Source organism: Arctopsyche grandis, chromosome 6, assembly GCF_051622035.1.
Source record: "Arctopsyche grandis isolate Sample6627 chromosome 6, ASM5162203v2, whole genome shotgun sequence".
In the NCBI taxonomy this organism is placed as follows: Eukaryota; Metazoa; Arthropoda; class Insecta; order Trichoptera; family Hydropsychidae; genus Arctopsyche; species Arctopsyche grandis.
Window position 1 is genome coordinate 22555003 of NC_135360.1, and position 16080 is coordinate 22571082.

A 16080-nucleotide genomic window follows, 5' to 3' on the forward strand; every position below is an offset into this window, starting at 1 on the left:
TCTCTGTTTCTACACTTGTGTCGTTGGCTTGGTACTAGGATCATCATAGTAATTATTCCAGAAACATTTTCCAATATCTCTACTATGTTTATACTTTAAATTCAATATTTATTAAATGTAAAAAATAATTAGTTTTAAATAAAATTATTAATTATTAAATTTAAAAGATTTTGGTTTCATTAAATACACAATAAATTATTAAACTTATTCAAAATTGATGACAAATTATATTAATGTAAGGTGAAACCGGGCCCGCTGATGCATTTACAATGTATGTACCTTGAATTTCATTATCATCAATTATCATCACGAAATTTAATGAACTATCCAAATATACATATGTAACTTACAAAGATATAAGAAAGTGAAGCAAGATATATGTCTACAAAAAATTTATGTGTAAAAATATTTTAGATGTGATGTATTTAAATTTACATGCACATGCTTCATAAAATGAAAAAGTGCAAAATATTCAACTTTATATGAACACTTACTAAAAAATTATTTAAATTTATTGATTAAAAATTAAATTTATTGATGTATGCATAATATGTTGGACTTAAATAGGGTACTATATCAGTGGTTCTCAAGTGCGGCCACTAGTGGATTTTACTGCGGCCACCAGCGACTTAATAGTAAATAATACTAATATTTAAAAAAAATTAAATATATTTTAAAAACTACAAAAAAGTAACTTAACAATAATAGAAACTATGCTCATCATCAACTAAAAAATATAGAGAAAAGCCTTGTGACAGAAGTTGAAAATGACAATTTTTAATTTTATCTTCTGTTAGTGATTTGATAGATAAGATGACAGACACAACTTCAAAATTAAAATCAAAACTTAAAATAATAGTGTCTTAAATCTCTGAATCTGGAACTTGATAAAAGGTTCGAAGAATTTAATTTTTTTAAAACTGTTTCTTTTGTATCTTCCCCTTTTATTATGATGACAAATGAAAATTTTATAGTACTACAAAATAGATTAAAATCATTTTCAGTATTGAGATTAATTAACTGGGCTAACGTCAAATATGCATTATTAGAAATTAGTCATGATCAAGTACTTAATAACCATTTTGATAATATTTCGGTTCAAAAATTTTGGTCGGAAATATAAATTGAAAATGAAACAAACCAATATAAAGATTTGGCAACAATTGCTTTATTAATATTATCTATTTTTCCCACTACCGTATGTTGCGAAAGATCATTCAGTGTAATGCACTTTATTAAAAACAAAGTTAGAAACCAGCTGACAGACGCAAACTTATGAAGAAGCAGCAATGCGGCTTGCATTGGAAGAAAGGAGTATTGAGCGATTTCCATTTGCATTATTATTAAATAAATAGATACCAAAATGTTAAAATTTCTTTTATTTTATGAATAAATTGATCCACTTTTTTTTGTAACTTTAATTTATTTGATTAAATTTGGTGCGGCCACCAGACATTTCCATGGGACCACTATTATCACCTGTGCGGCCACGGTAAAATTTCGCCTGAGAACCACTGTTAACTATATACATATTTAACTTTGGTCAAACATACACAACTGATTTTAATTTTATGTAAAATTTATGTACATTTGTATGTATGTATGTACGTATGTACATATATATATATACACGTAAACAAAGCAGATGATCTTTCAATTATTAAAATATATAACCGATATATAAATAATAACAGAATTTATAAATACCTATCATATGCATACTTATATATTGGAAATAAAATAAACATTATTTTTCCAATTGTATATTTTTGATTCAAGTAGAATAATATTTATTAGAAATTCAATATGACTGCAAAGAATCAAATTTCAAAACACAGATTTTTTTTGAAAGCTTAGAAGGTTTGATAAAACAATATTGTAAGACCAATTGATAACATTTTTTTTATGAATAATATAGTGGAGTTTCCAATTATACTAAACAAATCTAATAAAAGTTCTAAGTACAAATTCGCCTATTGGCAGTCGCAATCAAAACCTTTGAACAATTGAAAGATAAACATTAATTAAAAAATAGACAATCGATCAGTGAGGAATTTCATATCAGAAAGATTGATAAAATGATTGTATGTTGTATATAAGTGGCTAGATTAAAATTTTCGAACACTTACATTGTTTTGTTTGTCTAAACCACTGAAACTTGTCAGCTGTACAAAAATGGTTTCCAAAACCATCATCACCTTCCTGTTGGTAGCTTTGGTTGCATGTGCCTTGGCCCAAAGCAATCATTTCGAAATCGGAAATAAGAACCCTGGTGATAGGCAACTTTATTACGAGATTGTGACCAAGTCATCTACGGTGTTGACGATTGTTACTAAGGATGTGACTTTCCCCGTTCCTGGAACAATTAACAACGGCATCATCACATATATCAGAGCTTACGACCAATACACTAACGGAAATGGAGGATATTGCACACTTTTGAGTGGTGGACTTGGATTCCAAAACGTTAAATTGCATTTCAAGTCACAAAGAGGACACGGCATAAAATTCATTCTTGAGATCTGGGGCTATTAAGTGACGAATTCAAATCTAAAGAAATGTGATATATTAGTATTTAATTATAAATTTAAAATGACGTTTAAATAAAATAATTTAAAAACAATTAATTATGTTATTTCATTAAATGAATCACCATTAAACATACATATGTACATATGTAGATTGTTCATTGTAATACTAATATAACCTTTTTACATTTAAATATATATATGTACATATACATATATGTATGTATACATACTTATAATATGATTATACCTACATATGTATTTTCATATTATATATATACACATGTATGTATGTATATAATATGAAAACAATGCCTTAACTGTATGAACATTTTTAAATATACATAAATTTACATAGATACATACATACTTATGAAGATAAAAATTTTGTATTGACCTATGTATAGTAATATTTTTTCAGTAAACCTTAAAAAATACTAATATATCTTTAAATTAAATTTTTATAAATGTTTGTATACATATATGTATATCAGTGGCGTGCGGTGAAATTCTCTCTCTATTTGTCGTCCAGCCTTACTTAACGTGCGTGAGCAGGATACAAGAGGAACAGGCTGTTCCCTTTGTATCCTGCTCGCACACATTAAGTAAGGCTCTACGAGAAAAAGAGAGAGGATTTCACCGCACGCCACTGATGTACATATATGTAGGTAGACACATATATACATACATATAACAATGACATTTTTTAAATGAAATTGAAAATAATAAAATGTTCTTTCTAACATAAGAAATAAATTATTTATTTATTCGAACAATATCAACAGCGTTACATTTTAAATACATATATAAATGCAGTGCTTTTTTTTGTTTTTTAAAAATGTGCTGGAACTCATTTCTTGTCAAGCTTATTATTAAAGAAAATTATATTCAAATGAAATTTAAAGCAGATTTTCCTATGCCACGGAGTGAATAAAAAAATTTCATAATTAATCTTTATTAAAAAAGATAAAAAAAAATAAAAAAAGATGCCAGAACGCCGTTCCAGTGCGTACATAATAAAAAAAAGCCCTGTATAAATGTATATATGTATGTTACAGTGAAATTATGACAGCAGTGAAATCAACATTATACTGATGTTTCAGTGAATTCATATCCAATTACACGTTCACTGGGTATACTTATATTTTCAGTACAGAAATTACATATTCACTGGCCCCTATTAGTGAAATTATAATTTTTGACAGTTGAATGAATTGCAATACCAACTTAATGCTTTACGATTCAATAATTAATTGATATTAGGTACTATGAAAATAAAATTATTTGGGGCTCTATGTACATATATTAATTTTCAATTTGTAATATCGGCTTAGCGACTCAAAAAATTTGTCCATATCTTTATATAAAATCTTGAAGTATGTACAGAGAACTGCTGGGTCGCGGGTGGTCCATAATATAGAGCAGGGCTTTCCAAACGTGTTGTGCCCTAGAACACATTCTAAAATATCGGTAAGACGGCGAGCACTATCTATTTTTTTTCACAGCAAATTTTTAATTGGACAAAAATTTTTTTTTAATTAAAATATATAAATGACTAGTAATTTTACCCGGCTTCTCTCGGTATGCATTTTATTCATTGAGCAGACATAAAAATTATGCTTTATCAGGAACCACTTGTTTATTCTATACTGAGAAATGCAACAATTATTGGAATTGACATCTACTTCGGTTTGTACTTTTACACACACAGCTTATCAATTTCAACCAGTGTGCGATCGGAAGAATGTAGGAATATTGCCTGAACCATTAGCGAAATGAAACACATAAAAAAAGCCTTGTAATAAAAAGTCAACGTTATGTAAAAATTATAATATCAATCTCAAAGTCAGTGTGATCTTTGGCATTGCATTTCATTGGCCAGTGCCTCATAATTAAGAGAGTGTGATGATATTCCTATAAGTAAACAATCATAAAGATGCTCATCGGTGAGTCGAGATCTATGTATATTTTGATTTTATTAAATTCATATTTGAAAACAATGATTCGCAAAGGTATGTGGAATCGAAAAATAATTTTATCTTGTATGCTGCTTTTTTAAGAATGGAAATTTTTCTCTGTATTCCAGAAGTCCTCATCGGATATGAAGAATTTTAGCATAATATCATTCTGAAGGTATATAATCTCTAGCTTCAGTTTTGTCTTTACTTGAACGAGCTCTACTATGTATACAGCTATGTATTTCCATTATATTTATTTGGCAAGTAAAAGGATTGATAAATAAAAAAAGCAAACTAATAAGAGTCTTGTAAAATAATTCGGATGTGACCAACCAATGACTTCTATGTATTTGAGGAATATACATATATATTTTTGACCTTTCTAAGAGGAAAAAATCCCACTTCCGGTTTTTTAAATTTTGTGATTTTTTTTATTTTCATCACATTGATACAAGAATAATACATGATTTTTTTTGTTAAGAGTACACATATTTAAGGGGTCGAAAAAAATATTGGAAGAAAAATCGAACGGTTGACGGATGCTTACCAAATTTTATACATCGCTTGGTTTTAAGTTTCAAGATCTAGAAATGACATTTCAGTTCAATAAACCAAAATGTTTATTGAACTGAATAACTGAACTCAATAAACTAAAAAGTTTTTGAGAAAAACATAAAAATACCTCGAATCTTTAGAGTAAAATAACTACTTTCGGTTCAGATAAAAATATTCAAAAAATATTAGGGTATAAAATTTATAATTTCTATTACATATAAAAAATAAGTCTGATTGGTTTAGAGGTTTGGGAGATAATTGAATTTAAAAACTTAAAAAAAAGACGACACCTATAAGAAGAGGTACCATTTCCGGTCAACTTCAAAAAAAATATACGTCGTATCGATAAGAATTTTAGTAACCGATATTAAATTTCGTTCGATAGGACTAACGGTGTTCAAAAAATCCCCAAAATACACAACACACACAGGCACACATTTTTTCTAGATTCTAAAAACGTGATCAGTGATCGATTCTGAGTGCCAATCAGTCAAAATCTCGAGTTAAAATTTTCGCATGATCACAAAGTTTCATTTATTGTTACTACGTACATACATAGATAAAGTAAAAAGGAGACCATTGGCTCGATTATAGTACTGCTTTTCAAATTACTCTTGAAGCACTCGAAGGTGTTTAATCAAAAATGACACGTTAAATTCGCTGTCACCTGCCATTTACATTTTATCATTTTAGCTATGTACATGTTTGTCTTTTCCGTGTAGCTGCCAAGATTAAAGAATTCAATTTTTCCAAGATGTCTGTGATAAAACCCAAATCTACCAGCCAAATCTGATCAGATCTACGCAGCAATCGCAATCTTAATCACAATCGCAAACGAAGAGAGGATAAAAATGAGAGGTCAGAGTTTATTCATATTGCTCCCCCACATCTACATAGTGCTCTACCATTGAGATAAAGGTTAGCGATAATGATAAACAAGCTTTGTCGTAATAAGAGTAGATTCGGTTTGTTGGTTATCAAGAATATCGAGAAGATCAGTGATGATAAGTAAACGTAGTCGAGGTGAGAGCGGGTTTCGATTAGGGATTCCAATCGAATATTCGAATATTTTAGTATTCAAATTATTCGTTTGATTTTTCAGCCATTCGTTATTCGAATATTTCATCAAATATTCGAATATTATTCGTGTATATATTTTTTATAAAATAAATACACAAAATCAATATGAAAAGGGTGATGACGAAGAAGCCGACGATTATGAAGAAAATTAAATATGTATTGGGGATAATTGTGATGAAAATAAAGATAATGAGGAAGATGAAATGTCTACATGTGAAGAAACGGATTTTTATTCATTAAATACAGAAATGTTTGAAGAAAATAAAATTTCGATCGATAATAATCTCTACGAAATTTTAGAAAACATCAGAAAAATAATACGAATATTTAAGAAGTCACCGGCGAAATATACATTTTTAGAAGAAATCATAATGAAAAAAAGAAAATAAAAAATTGAAACTATTATTGGATATAAAAACGAGGTGGAATTCAATGGCAACTATGTATGATAAGACGATTTTTTCAAGGTTAGTAAACTGTAAACAGCACTAAAAGAATATAATTTCAATACTGTTTCTAAGAATGAAATTTATTTTGAAAATTTTGATTGATGTTCTTACTCCCGTTGAAACCGAAATCAAAGAATTCAGCAAAAATAGTTTTAATAACAGAATAATAATAAAAAAAATCTTTAATAACAGCAGGAGTTTATAAATTTTTATCTTACATTTTATGTGTGTATTTTAGTTATGTTTTTTTATATATTTTTTAAATTATGTTTTATTAATTGTAATATATTACATATATAAATATAATGTAATTTATGCTTAGTACATATGTAATTACCTTCTTTTTAATTTTCGAATATATTCGAATATTCAAATAGCTCTTGATTTACTATTCGATATTCGAATAGTTGAAGTTGACGAATATTTGGGATCCCTAGTTTAGATACGAATCATTTGCTTCACTGACATTGAGAAGTAAATTTGTAATTCTATTGTACATCCGCACTCACTACCTGAATCTATTTATTTTAATACGGTTGTTCATCTGATTAAATTTTAAATGAATTTATAATCAAAAATCTCAATTAAAGTATCAACATTCTTAGAATCAGGCAGATAAAACATATGTTATCGATTTATTCTGAATATAAAAAAGTTCACCAGATTTCCACGATCAATTTATAAGTTTTGTCTATCCGAATTGTTCGAACCCATTAACAGCACCAGGATGAAATCAAAAGTCACAGCTTTCTTCTTGTTGATAAGTTTGGCTAGCTGTGTAGTGGGCCAGAGTCACAATTTCGAGATTGGAGATACGACGGAAGACGATGTGTTGCTGTACTCCGAGGTTGTCTTGAAAGCGTCATCACTATTGCAAATTGTCACCATGGATGTAACTTTCCCCAATCCCGAAGAGGAAAATAATGCCACTATTTCGTACATCAAAGCTTACGATCAATATATTAACGGAGACGGCGGGTATTGTACTCTTACTGAAGGTGGAATAGGATTTTCGCATGTTTCGTTGAATTTTAGATCGCAGAGAGGAAACGGTTTATACTTTCTCCTCGAAGTTTGGGGATCATAAAATAAATTGTTGTGATATATTTTAAGTCTGATTGTAAATTTCATCTCATAAATAAAATCATGGATGCATGTGTGTATTATAGTTGAACAAAATGATTTTTCAATATTATATATGTATGTATATGTATCTATATATATTTTTTACAACAAATCCTCAACTCGTATTATGTATAAATAACCTTCTAGTAAATTTAATATTTGAAAAATATTTATATTTTAGATTAAAAATTTAAATCTGTAGATAAAACATATGTAAGATGATATTATATATTCTCATATAACATTTTTTATGTAGTTATTTTCATAAGATAATACCGATGATTGTATTATACATATACCATACTCATATGTTTCATCTCATATATAATATTATAATCTATAATTCAATCACCTATAAAAATTACATGAATATGTCAGTTTTTTATTGTTCGGACATTTTTGATAGTTTTTGAATGATCTTTTTTTCATGATGATATTTCAATTTCTGTTGTCAAAGTACATTATTTTCTCGTACGTGTCAGATAGGTACGAACGGCAACGTTCAGCGAGGAAAGTAACGAGAAAATAGTATAAAGCGAGCAAACAATGGCTCGTTCCGTTGAAATATTGTCAAATAGAGTGCATTGTTAACGCTCTTGCATCGCATATTTTCCGTCGTTGTTCCGGTTGCGATTCACAAGAGAGGAAAAAGTGTTTTCTTTAAAAAATCTCGAGTACATATGTATGTAGTAGAAAACAAACTGTATCAATTTCTAGATAATTCAATTGTTCGCACAAATGCGGAAATGTTAATGTTTGCTATATTCATTAAAATCATTGCATGATATATTAAGCGGTTCGTAATTAAGTCATCAATTGAATAATCCGATTTTATATCAATTGCACAATAAGATCGTGTATCACAATAATCTTGAATTATTGAGAGAAGAAAAACATTTAGTATTATTTTTTTATAAAAATGACAAGATAAGATTTTAGATTCGATTTTCTGATTTTTTTTTTCAAATAAATGCATTGTTAATAGTTTTGAGGGCGTTATGACTAAATGTATTTATAGCTTTTATTTCATATAAATTTTACAATAATAAGTCATGTAAACACTTTATACGCGATTTACCTATGTATAATATGGGTCTACCTCACGGGCCCGAATGTGAAACGCCCGAAAACGAAAATATCGGAAGGCAAAGATCGAAAATCGAAAGATCTTAAGTCGAATTACATATTAACCGGTATAATATGTATGTATGTACCTATATATTTAATGGTAGCAATATTAAATCTAGACATACATATGTTATATTGTTGTATATAAACTGGGTGGGTTCTAGTAATACGAGAGATTACATGACACATTTAGTTAAATTTGTCACCTTTTTGAAATTGTAAAATGGTTGAATTTTTTTTAATTATTTTAATTCTGATTTTGAATATTGAATTCATATTAATGAATCTATCTATATATGTATGTCTATATATAAAATTGAATGTCTGTTTGTCTCGTATAGGCTCATAAACTATTCAATCAATTACGATGGAAGTTTCAGGATTTGTTGTATGTATGTCCGGGAAGATTACTATGAAAAAAAAAAAACGGGAAAAAACCTCTTAATAATAATATTCGTAATTACGATTTTACCGATGCGATAGTATGAAGTGCCACTGTGTAGTAAAGGAAATGTGTTTGTTGGTAACCACGTTACCTGTTGGCTTATGACGACACGGTGTTTAAGAGACGTTGTTGAGTTCCAACCATCACTTGAAATGGGAACGAGAACGGGAATTGCATGCCTTATTCTGGCATTGCAACACATGCTGGGTTCAGATAGTTGTTAATAAGAATAAATAGCCGAAATTTTTAAAGCTTAAGTGAGTAAAGGAGATACCAACATTTGTAATTCTTTAAATTAAATGATCTTGTCTAATATATAATTTCGGAAGAGACGTTGTATGTTTCATTGATTCGTAGACAAAAACAAACGAATATTCAAATAAATTTAAATAAAATAAAACTATTCAAATAAATTTAATAAATTGTTTACTATTAGATTAGCCATGTTTAAGCGGTTTATATTACAAATACCGAGCGAAGCCGGGTAAAAACACTAGTTATTTTATAAAAACAGATTAAAGAAAAAGCCGGTGAATACTATTCACTAGCTAGTATTACATATATTATTACTTATTACACATGAAAAAACAACTCTGACATTAAAAACAAAAATCATTTCATATGCCAAACAGAAAAGTAAGTTTCCGAAGCAAATTCTCACCTCTTTGTAAAATATTACATATCATATTCTGTGAAATATACATATAATACAGACATGATTAGGTACGACGACACGCACGTGTCATAAAGAAGCACTTTAGATACACCCGAACGGGTCATATTTCTCACGTGCGATCGACTCCAGGTCATTACCTGTGTGGTAACGATACTCAAGTTTGTATGCTTTCGCGTATATTTTTTTCCACCGGCATTTTGCGTAGTTTTTTTTAAAGTCCCGATTTGTATGCGAAACCGAAGATCAACCGTCGCTAATGTCGCGTCCCGTGCAAAAATTGACGCGACTCGTGAAATTCGCCCCGGTGAAAGTTCGCCCTCTAATTGGGTCGTTAGACCTCGACTTTGGGTCCAGATGTTTTCGGGGGCCTCTGGAGGAGAGTGGTGGTGTTGTCCGTTAAATCGAGACGACATTAATTGCGAAGCCTTCGTTTATGTTTAGCTGCGGAACGATTGAATGGCGCTCGTTAGTCGTAATTGTTTCCTTTCCCCGGTTTCAATGGGACCTTCAATTATATTCAAACTCGATACGATTAAGAAATTAGGAGGGTTTTTATCCGTTCTGTTTAACTTTCTCTACCCGAACCTCCATCCAATTCCTCTCCTTTCTCTGGAGAGCGATGATCTTAACGATGTTTTCTTTCTAAAACGTACTTGGAGAATGGAGAATTATAATTTGAGGATAGGCTCATTTGCAAGCGAATTTATGTAAGTGGCCATAGAGACTTTTACATTTTTAAATAGATGTTATAACAATCATTCTCCCACCCTGGGACGTTAGAACGTATGTAGCTATCGCTGTGGCGGAAAAACCCCACATAGTGGGTTAATATAACGAATGTATCCCACGTGTGGTGGAGACTCCTTGAGATGGAAAAGATGTAGTCGATGATGGATTGTGGCGAGTAATCTTCTTTGGAGACGAATTCTGTAAACTAAATTCATTAACCCTTTGAGTGCTGACATCGTTTCTGTTGAAAGCCCGCCACGCTGAAAATTTCTCAAACATTTCCAACTAGAATTATTCAAAAATCCAATAGAAATCAGTTATAAAAATTGTTGCTAATCCAAACACACCCTAGATTACTACCCTAGATAACTACCGCCGAGGATTTCAAGTTTTATAATGGTGTGTTTAGACGCTCTAATATATCTTGCAACAATATAAAATAAAAAAAGAAGTCTATTAATAAATGCATTTTTCCAAAACTAGTTCCATCTTCTTCATTGTTGTTAAAATGTAATGCTCACAATCTAAATGCCAAGCTACAATCTAATATACTCTGCAGTTAGGGATTTCTATCGTGAAATTATGTTATGGTTATAAATTCAGAAATTACGGTGTAAACCAGTCTTTATAAACGTTGACAAATGAATGACATGGATTACACGACCCACGTTCAATGCATTTTTAATGCTACTTGTTCGCAAAACGCTGGTCGGCGTTGGTCAGCATTCATAGGGTTAACATGGCTATCATAATATTTATGGACGATATTTATATATTATTTATTTTAAATATTTACCCACTCTTAATTTTGTTATGTAAAAAAGTACATTGTACAAAAGTTCATATATTTAATTTCAGTTAATTTCGTAGTAAGTGAACTCTAGATCTCGATTCTTACTGGTCGACAAGCTTTGTTATGAGCTTATAAATACATAATTCTTATTAAATGGTAGAATCTAGCTGATCAATAAAAGTTGCGTGTTTTTATTTCTACTATCGTGTTAACTGAACAATGGGGTATTTAAGATGATTGAACCAGTTAAATATTTTGGTGTAGATATTCTTGTTATATGCATTTTTATGTATATGTATAATCAAATGATTTGTCTATTGGTATTTTCATATCGATATTTATAGAAATTTTGCCAAAAGATACAAGCGGGTTTATTTGGGTTCTAATGTGTAGTCCTTCAATATGATGAATCAGAATCGTAGTAATTTATGTTACGTAGATTGTTTGAAACTAAAAAAAAGTGTTTTATGCATATTCATTTAATACAAAAACTATCTTTTAAGCTTTGATATACATATTTTTAAGAAAGAGTTGCAAATTTTATATACATTTGTACATAAATATATTAAGGGCGAAAGAAATATAAATAAAATAACAGCATTTTGAATAAGAGTACATTAGCTTATGTATATTTCCTCTCTGTATTATTGTTCTTTGCTTATTATATTGTGACATTACAAAAGGGTTTTATTCAACTGAAAGAAAACTCGTTTTTATTGTATGTATGTATGTATACATATTAATATTTGCGAGCTTATTTATTTGAACGTTAACTTTATTGTATTACATTATAGGAAGAGAACGTTCAGGAAAAATAAAAATAAAAATGAAAAACAATGGGGTCATAGGTGATCGGCCAACCGAAAACTCTTACATCGCAATAATTATACGATCATAAAATGGTATTTATTTACGTGCAATACGTTACGGAAGTTTGGCGCCAAATTGCTCAATAAAAACAACGAACGTGCACACATTATATAGGCGTATAAACATTTATTTTTTTGTACTTTTTATTTTTTTTTATTACTCACGAAATACACGCGGGATGTTCGAAACACGCGCTTTCCCATGCGCTTATCCGAAGCGAATGGAAAATTCGCGTTTGTGTAAATAAAACTTTGAGTTTTTTATGACCCTTCAGGAGAATAGGGACGTGACTCATATTTCGGCAAAGGGTCGACGACTCGTTTCAGTCTTTTCTTGTCCTCTTAACGTGTCTAGTGCCGGAAGCGTTTCATTTTTTACATCGCAAAACGTGCACGTTCGTAATAACTTGCCTCGTGAGGTATCATTAGCAAACACGTGAAACACACCCATTTTTGCGATTTAAATTAGCGCCGTATTCAGACATGATTTCACCCTTATTGGAATGCGGTGTTACATAATTCATGAAATGAGAAAATTCCGGACGATCTGTATCGAATGTTCAAAAAGTTACTACATATTTTGTAATATATGGCGCACAAGTGGTGATAAAGCTCATGAAGTTTTTATTTGCTGGGAGATTGAGTGCCTAGTTTGAATTAGCATTAATTCGAAAATGAGTGGATAGTTAGAGTACGTATTTATTTTTTATTAAGTTTTCCCATTTGGAAATTTTTTGCAATGATTATGCTGTACTGTATGTAGTATAATATTTATTTCATTCTCTCTCCATCTTTCTCAAATTAATTCAATTCAAATACAATTAAATTATTTGACTAAATTATGCTCTTTTAGTCGGGTAAATAACACAACGTTATTAAATATCTATGTATTTTTTTGTATTATGCATGAATACGTACATTTAATGTAGGAATGTTTAATTTTTCCCGCAATGTAACCAAAACTTGGGTCTAATTTAAAGAGCTATACATGGTATGTGAATAAAAACAATTGAATGTTTTAAATTGCCTTGAAAATATTTAGCATTCTTTTGTTTAACAAAATTAGAATTTCCTTAAAATATGTAGGAATTTTGAATATACTTTTTAAAGTACAGTTTAAAAGACACTATGTACTTAAAATTTACTGTTAATTCATTGGGGATATGAATTTCATCTCTTATTATGCTTTATATACTATTTTGAAATAAGAAAAACATTAAAAATACAATAGAATACTGATTCAGTGACTAATTGAATAGACCTAAAACGTATTGCAACGTATCTTATGAACAATGAAATGTTTATAACAAATGTCATATCAGAAAATTACGGAAAAACACACGTATAACACATCACATAATCAATATTATATTCTAAAACTGTTAAAATATGTGTTAATAAAAATAAGTATGCATAGTAAAGTAATATTTTTCAAATACATTGTATACATTTCAATTTAGAGTAGATCGTATGCAGAAACTGCTACGAAAACGGATTTAAGAATCTATTCAGAATATATGTACATGATTGGGAAATGTCGATTCGAAATCTAGACCGTCACACAAACGACTCGATACTCAATGGCTATCGTAACCAACGGACCTTATCGAGGAAAACTCCTGGAAAATCCACACTAACACACACATACACACACCATTGTCCAAATGCGCGCATATGGAAAGCGCGCAATGCGCAAACCCGTGAAAACTTTCCTTCGTCGGTGGAGACGGTTTTTTACGGTTTTAATAAACCGGTTAAACGGATAAACCGGTAGCCGGCGCAGGCTTATTCGGTTTCGCACCCGGTTATGGTAATTTTTTGATTTGGGATTCATACCCGATGGCGCCGCTCCAGCGGCCAGCCTGAATATTTTATGATAACACTAAGTTGGTCTTGTACACAAATACGACCACACTAGTGTACATACATACATATATGTATATTGCTGTGTGTGGGTATGCAAAGGAATACCGATTTTAATGTGGGGTATGTGACGCGTTTTTGGGATGAACTGGAATATAGAAAAACCGACCGTAAAAGTATCGAGCTATCTTCGTATACATCTATGTATATAAATAGTAATATTTTTTTATAAATAAACTAACATGAAAACTTTTTTATTTTCTAGAAAGAAAGATTATTTCAGATGTACCATTATAAACAAAATTAAAAAGTAAAACATTAAGAATTATAATGTACGTTTAATTTCACACATTTTTGGAGCAAATTAAAATTATTTAAGACTACTATCGTATACCAATTTAATGGTAACACCATAGGAATTACGTTTATTTTTAAATGATTTACATACCTTTAGCATATTTTTTTCTATATACATACATACATATGTATGTACTTATTTGTGTAACAAATTTACGATGTATTTTTAATGTGAATTAAAACATTCAATACAGTAGAACCTCTATTATGCAGATTATTTAAAACAAGCGCAAAATTTACGAATTTGTAATAACCTGGTTCAATGGTGGTCTTTAAAACAATAGATGGATTAGGTTGTAATAGAAAAATTTAAATTATTTCGACTATTGCTAACAGACGCAAATAATGAAAAACAGCTTCCACAAGAAAAATTATTCAAATATTGTTCTTATGTATATGGCAGCTGAGAGTTGGAATTCTTTGGATGTGTCAAATTTGTAAAATCATCTATAGAAATTTTGAAAAGATTGTTGGTAAGTTCCAGTTATGCAGTAGAAAGTGATTAAGAGAATATCACGAACAGTAGGATGAATTTCAATATGCAGAGAATACATCGAAGAAGAAGACAATGTGTCCGATTCTGGATTCTAAATTTTGATTGATGGAAATGATACTTTGAGGATCAAGACCAAGAAGACAAAAAGAAGATTCTTGAGGGGGAAATTTAATCCTACACATTTCTGAAGCTTTTCAATGCTTAGATGTCGTCATGAAGTGGTTTGAGAGTCAAGAATGTAAACTATGTCTTCAAAGTATTTGTGATTTGGCAGCTTCAATGAGAAAAACGATCATTAATCAAAAATCGATAATTTGAATTCCTTCATTATATTGTATCATATTTTCGGTTTAAGACAAAACCGCGCAGCAACAAAATCACGCAAACCAAAATAGCGCGGAGACAAAATCGCGCAGCGCATGTATGTATAAACAAACATAAGCAAGAAAATAAATACAAAAACAAGTAATATGAATATTAAAAACAGGTCTAATGTATAAGAAAAATCCGATAAAACAAAGTGATGATAAAATAAGAATCGTTTATTTGAATTTGTGCTGATCCTTTGATATTATTTAAAATTTGGGACATATTATATTTAATATGTCTGCTCTTGTTCTTCAAGTTTCAATAATGTGTGAATATATTCAAAGTACACTTTTAAAATAATTAAACGATTCTTATTTTACAATAACTGTGTTCTATCGGATTTTTCTTATATATTAGACCTTTTTTAATATTTATATTAGTTGTGTTTATATTTAGTTTCTTGTTTATATTTGTTTATACATGCGTTGCGCGATTTTGTCCCGCGCAGTTTTGTAACGGCGTCCATATTTTAATTGAGAATTTATATAGTTTATACATACATATAGGTATTGCTTTTCTCATGCATATGTTATTTTGTTTATTTTCATGTGAAAATTTTTGTTTCAGGTGTATTTTGATTTTAAAACTACGCGTTTGTTCGTAGCGTATTTTGTACTTGACGATAGGTATGTATCGATACATTACGTTTTCAGACGCGGT

General features: G+C 29.9%; 1 protein-coding gene across 1 annotated transcript; it reads left to right on the forward strand.

Moving 5' to 3' along the window:
- The first annotated feature begins 2175 nt into the window (after positions 1 to 2175).
- LOC143912651 (putative salivary secreted peptide) lies at positions 2176 to 2535 on the forward strand. Its single transcript, XM_077431947.1, has one exon. The coding sequence runs from the start codon at positions 2176 to 2178 to the stop codon at positions 2533 to 2535; it is 360 nt and encodes a 119-aa protein (XP_077288073.1).
- Positions 2536 to 16080: the final 13545 nt, after the last annotated feature.

Coding starts and splice junctions, on each gene's coding strand:
- LOC143912651 (XM_077431947.1), top strand. CDS start 2,176: ATGGTTTCCAAAACCATCATCACCTTCCTGTTGGTAGCTTTGGTTGCA.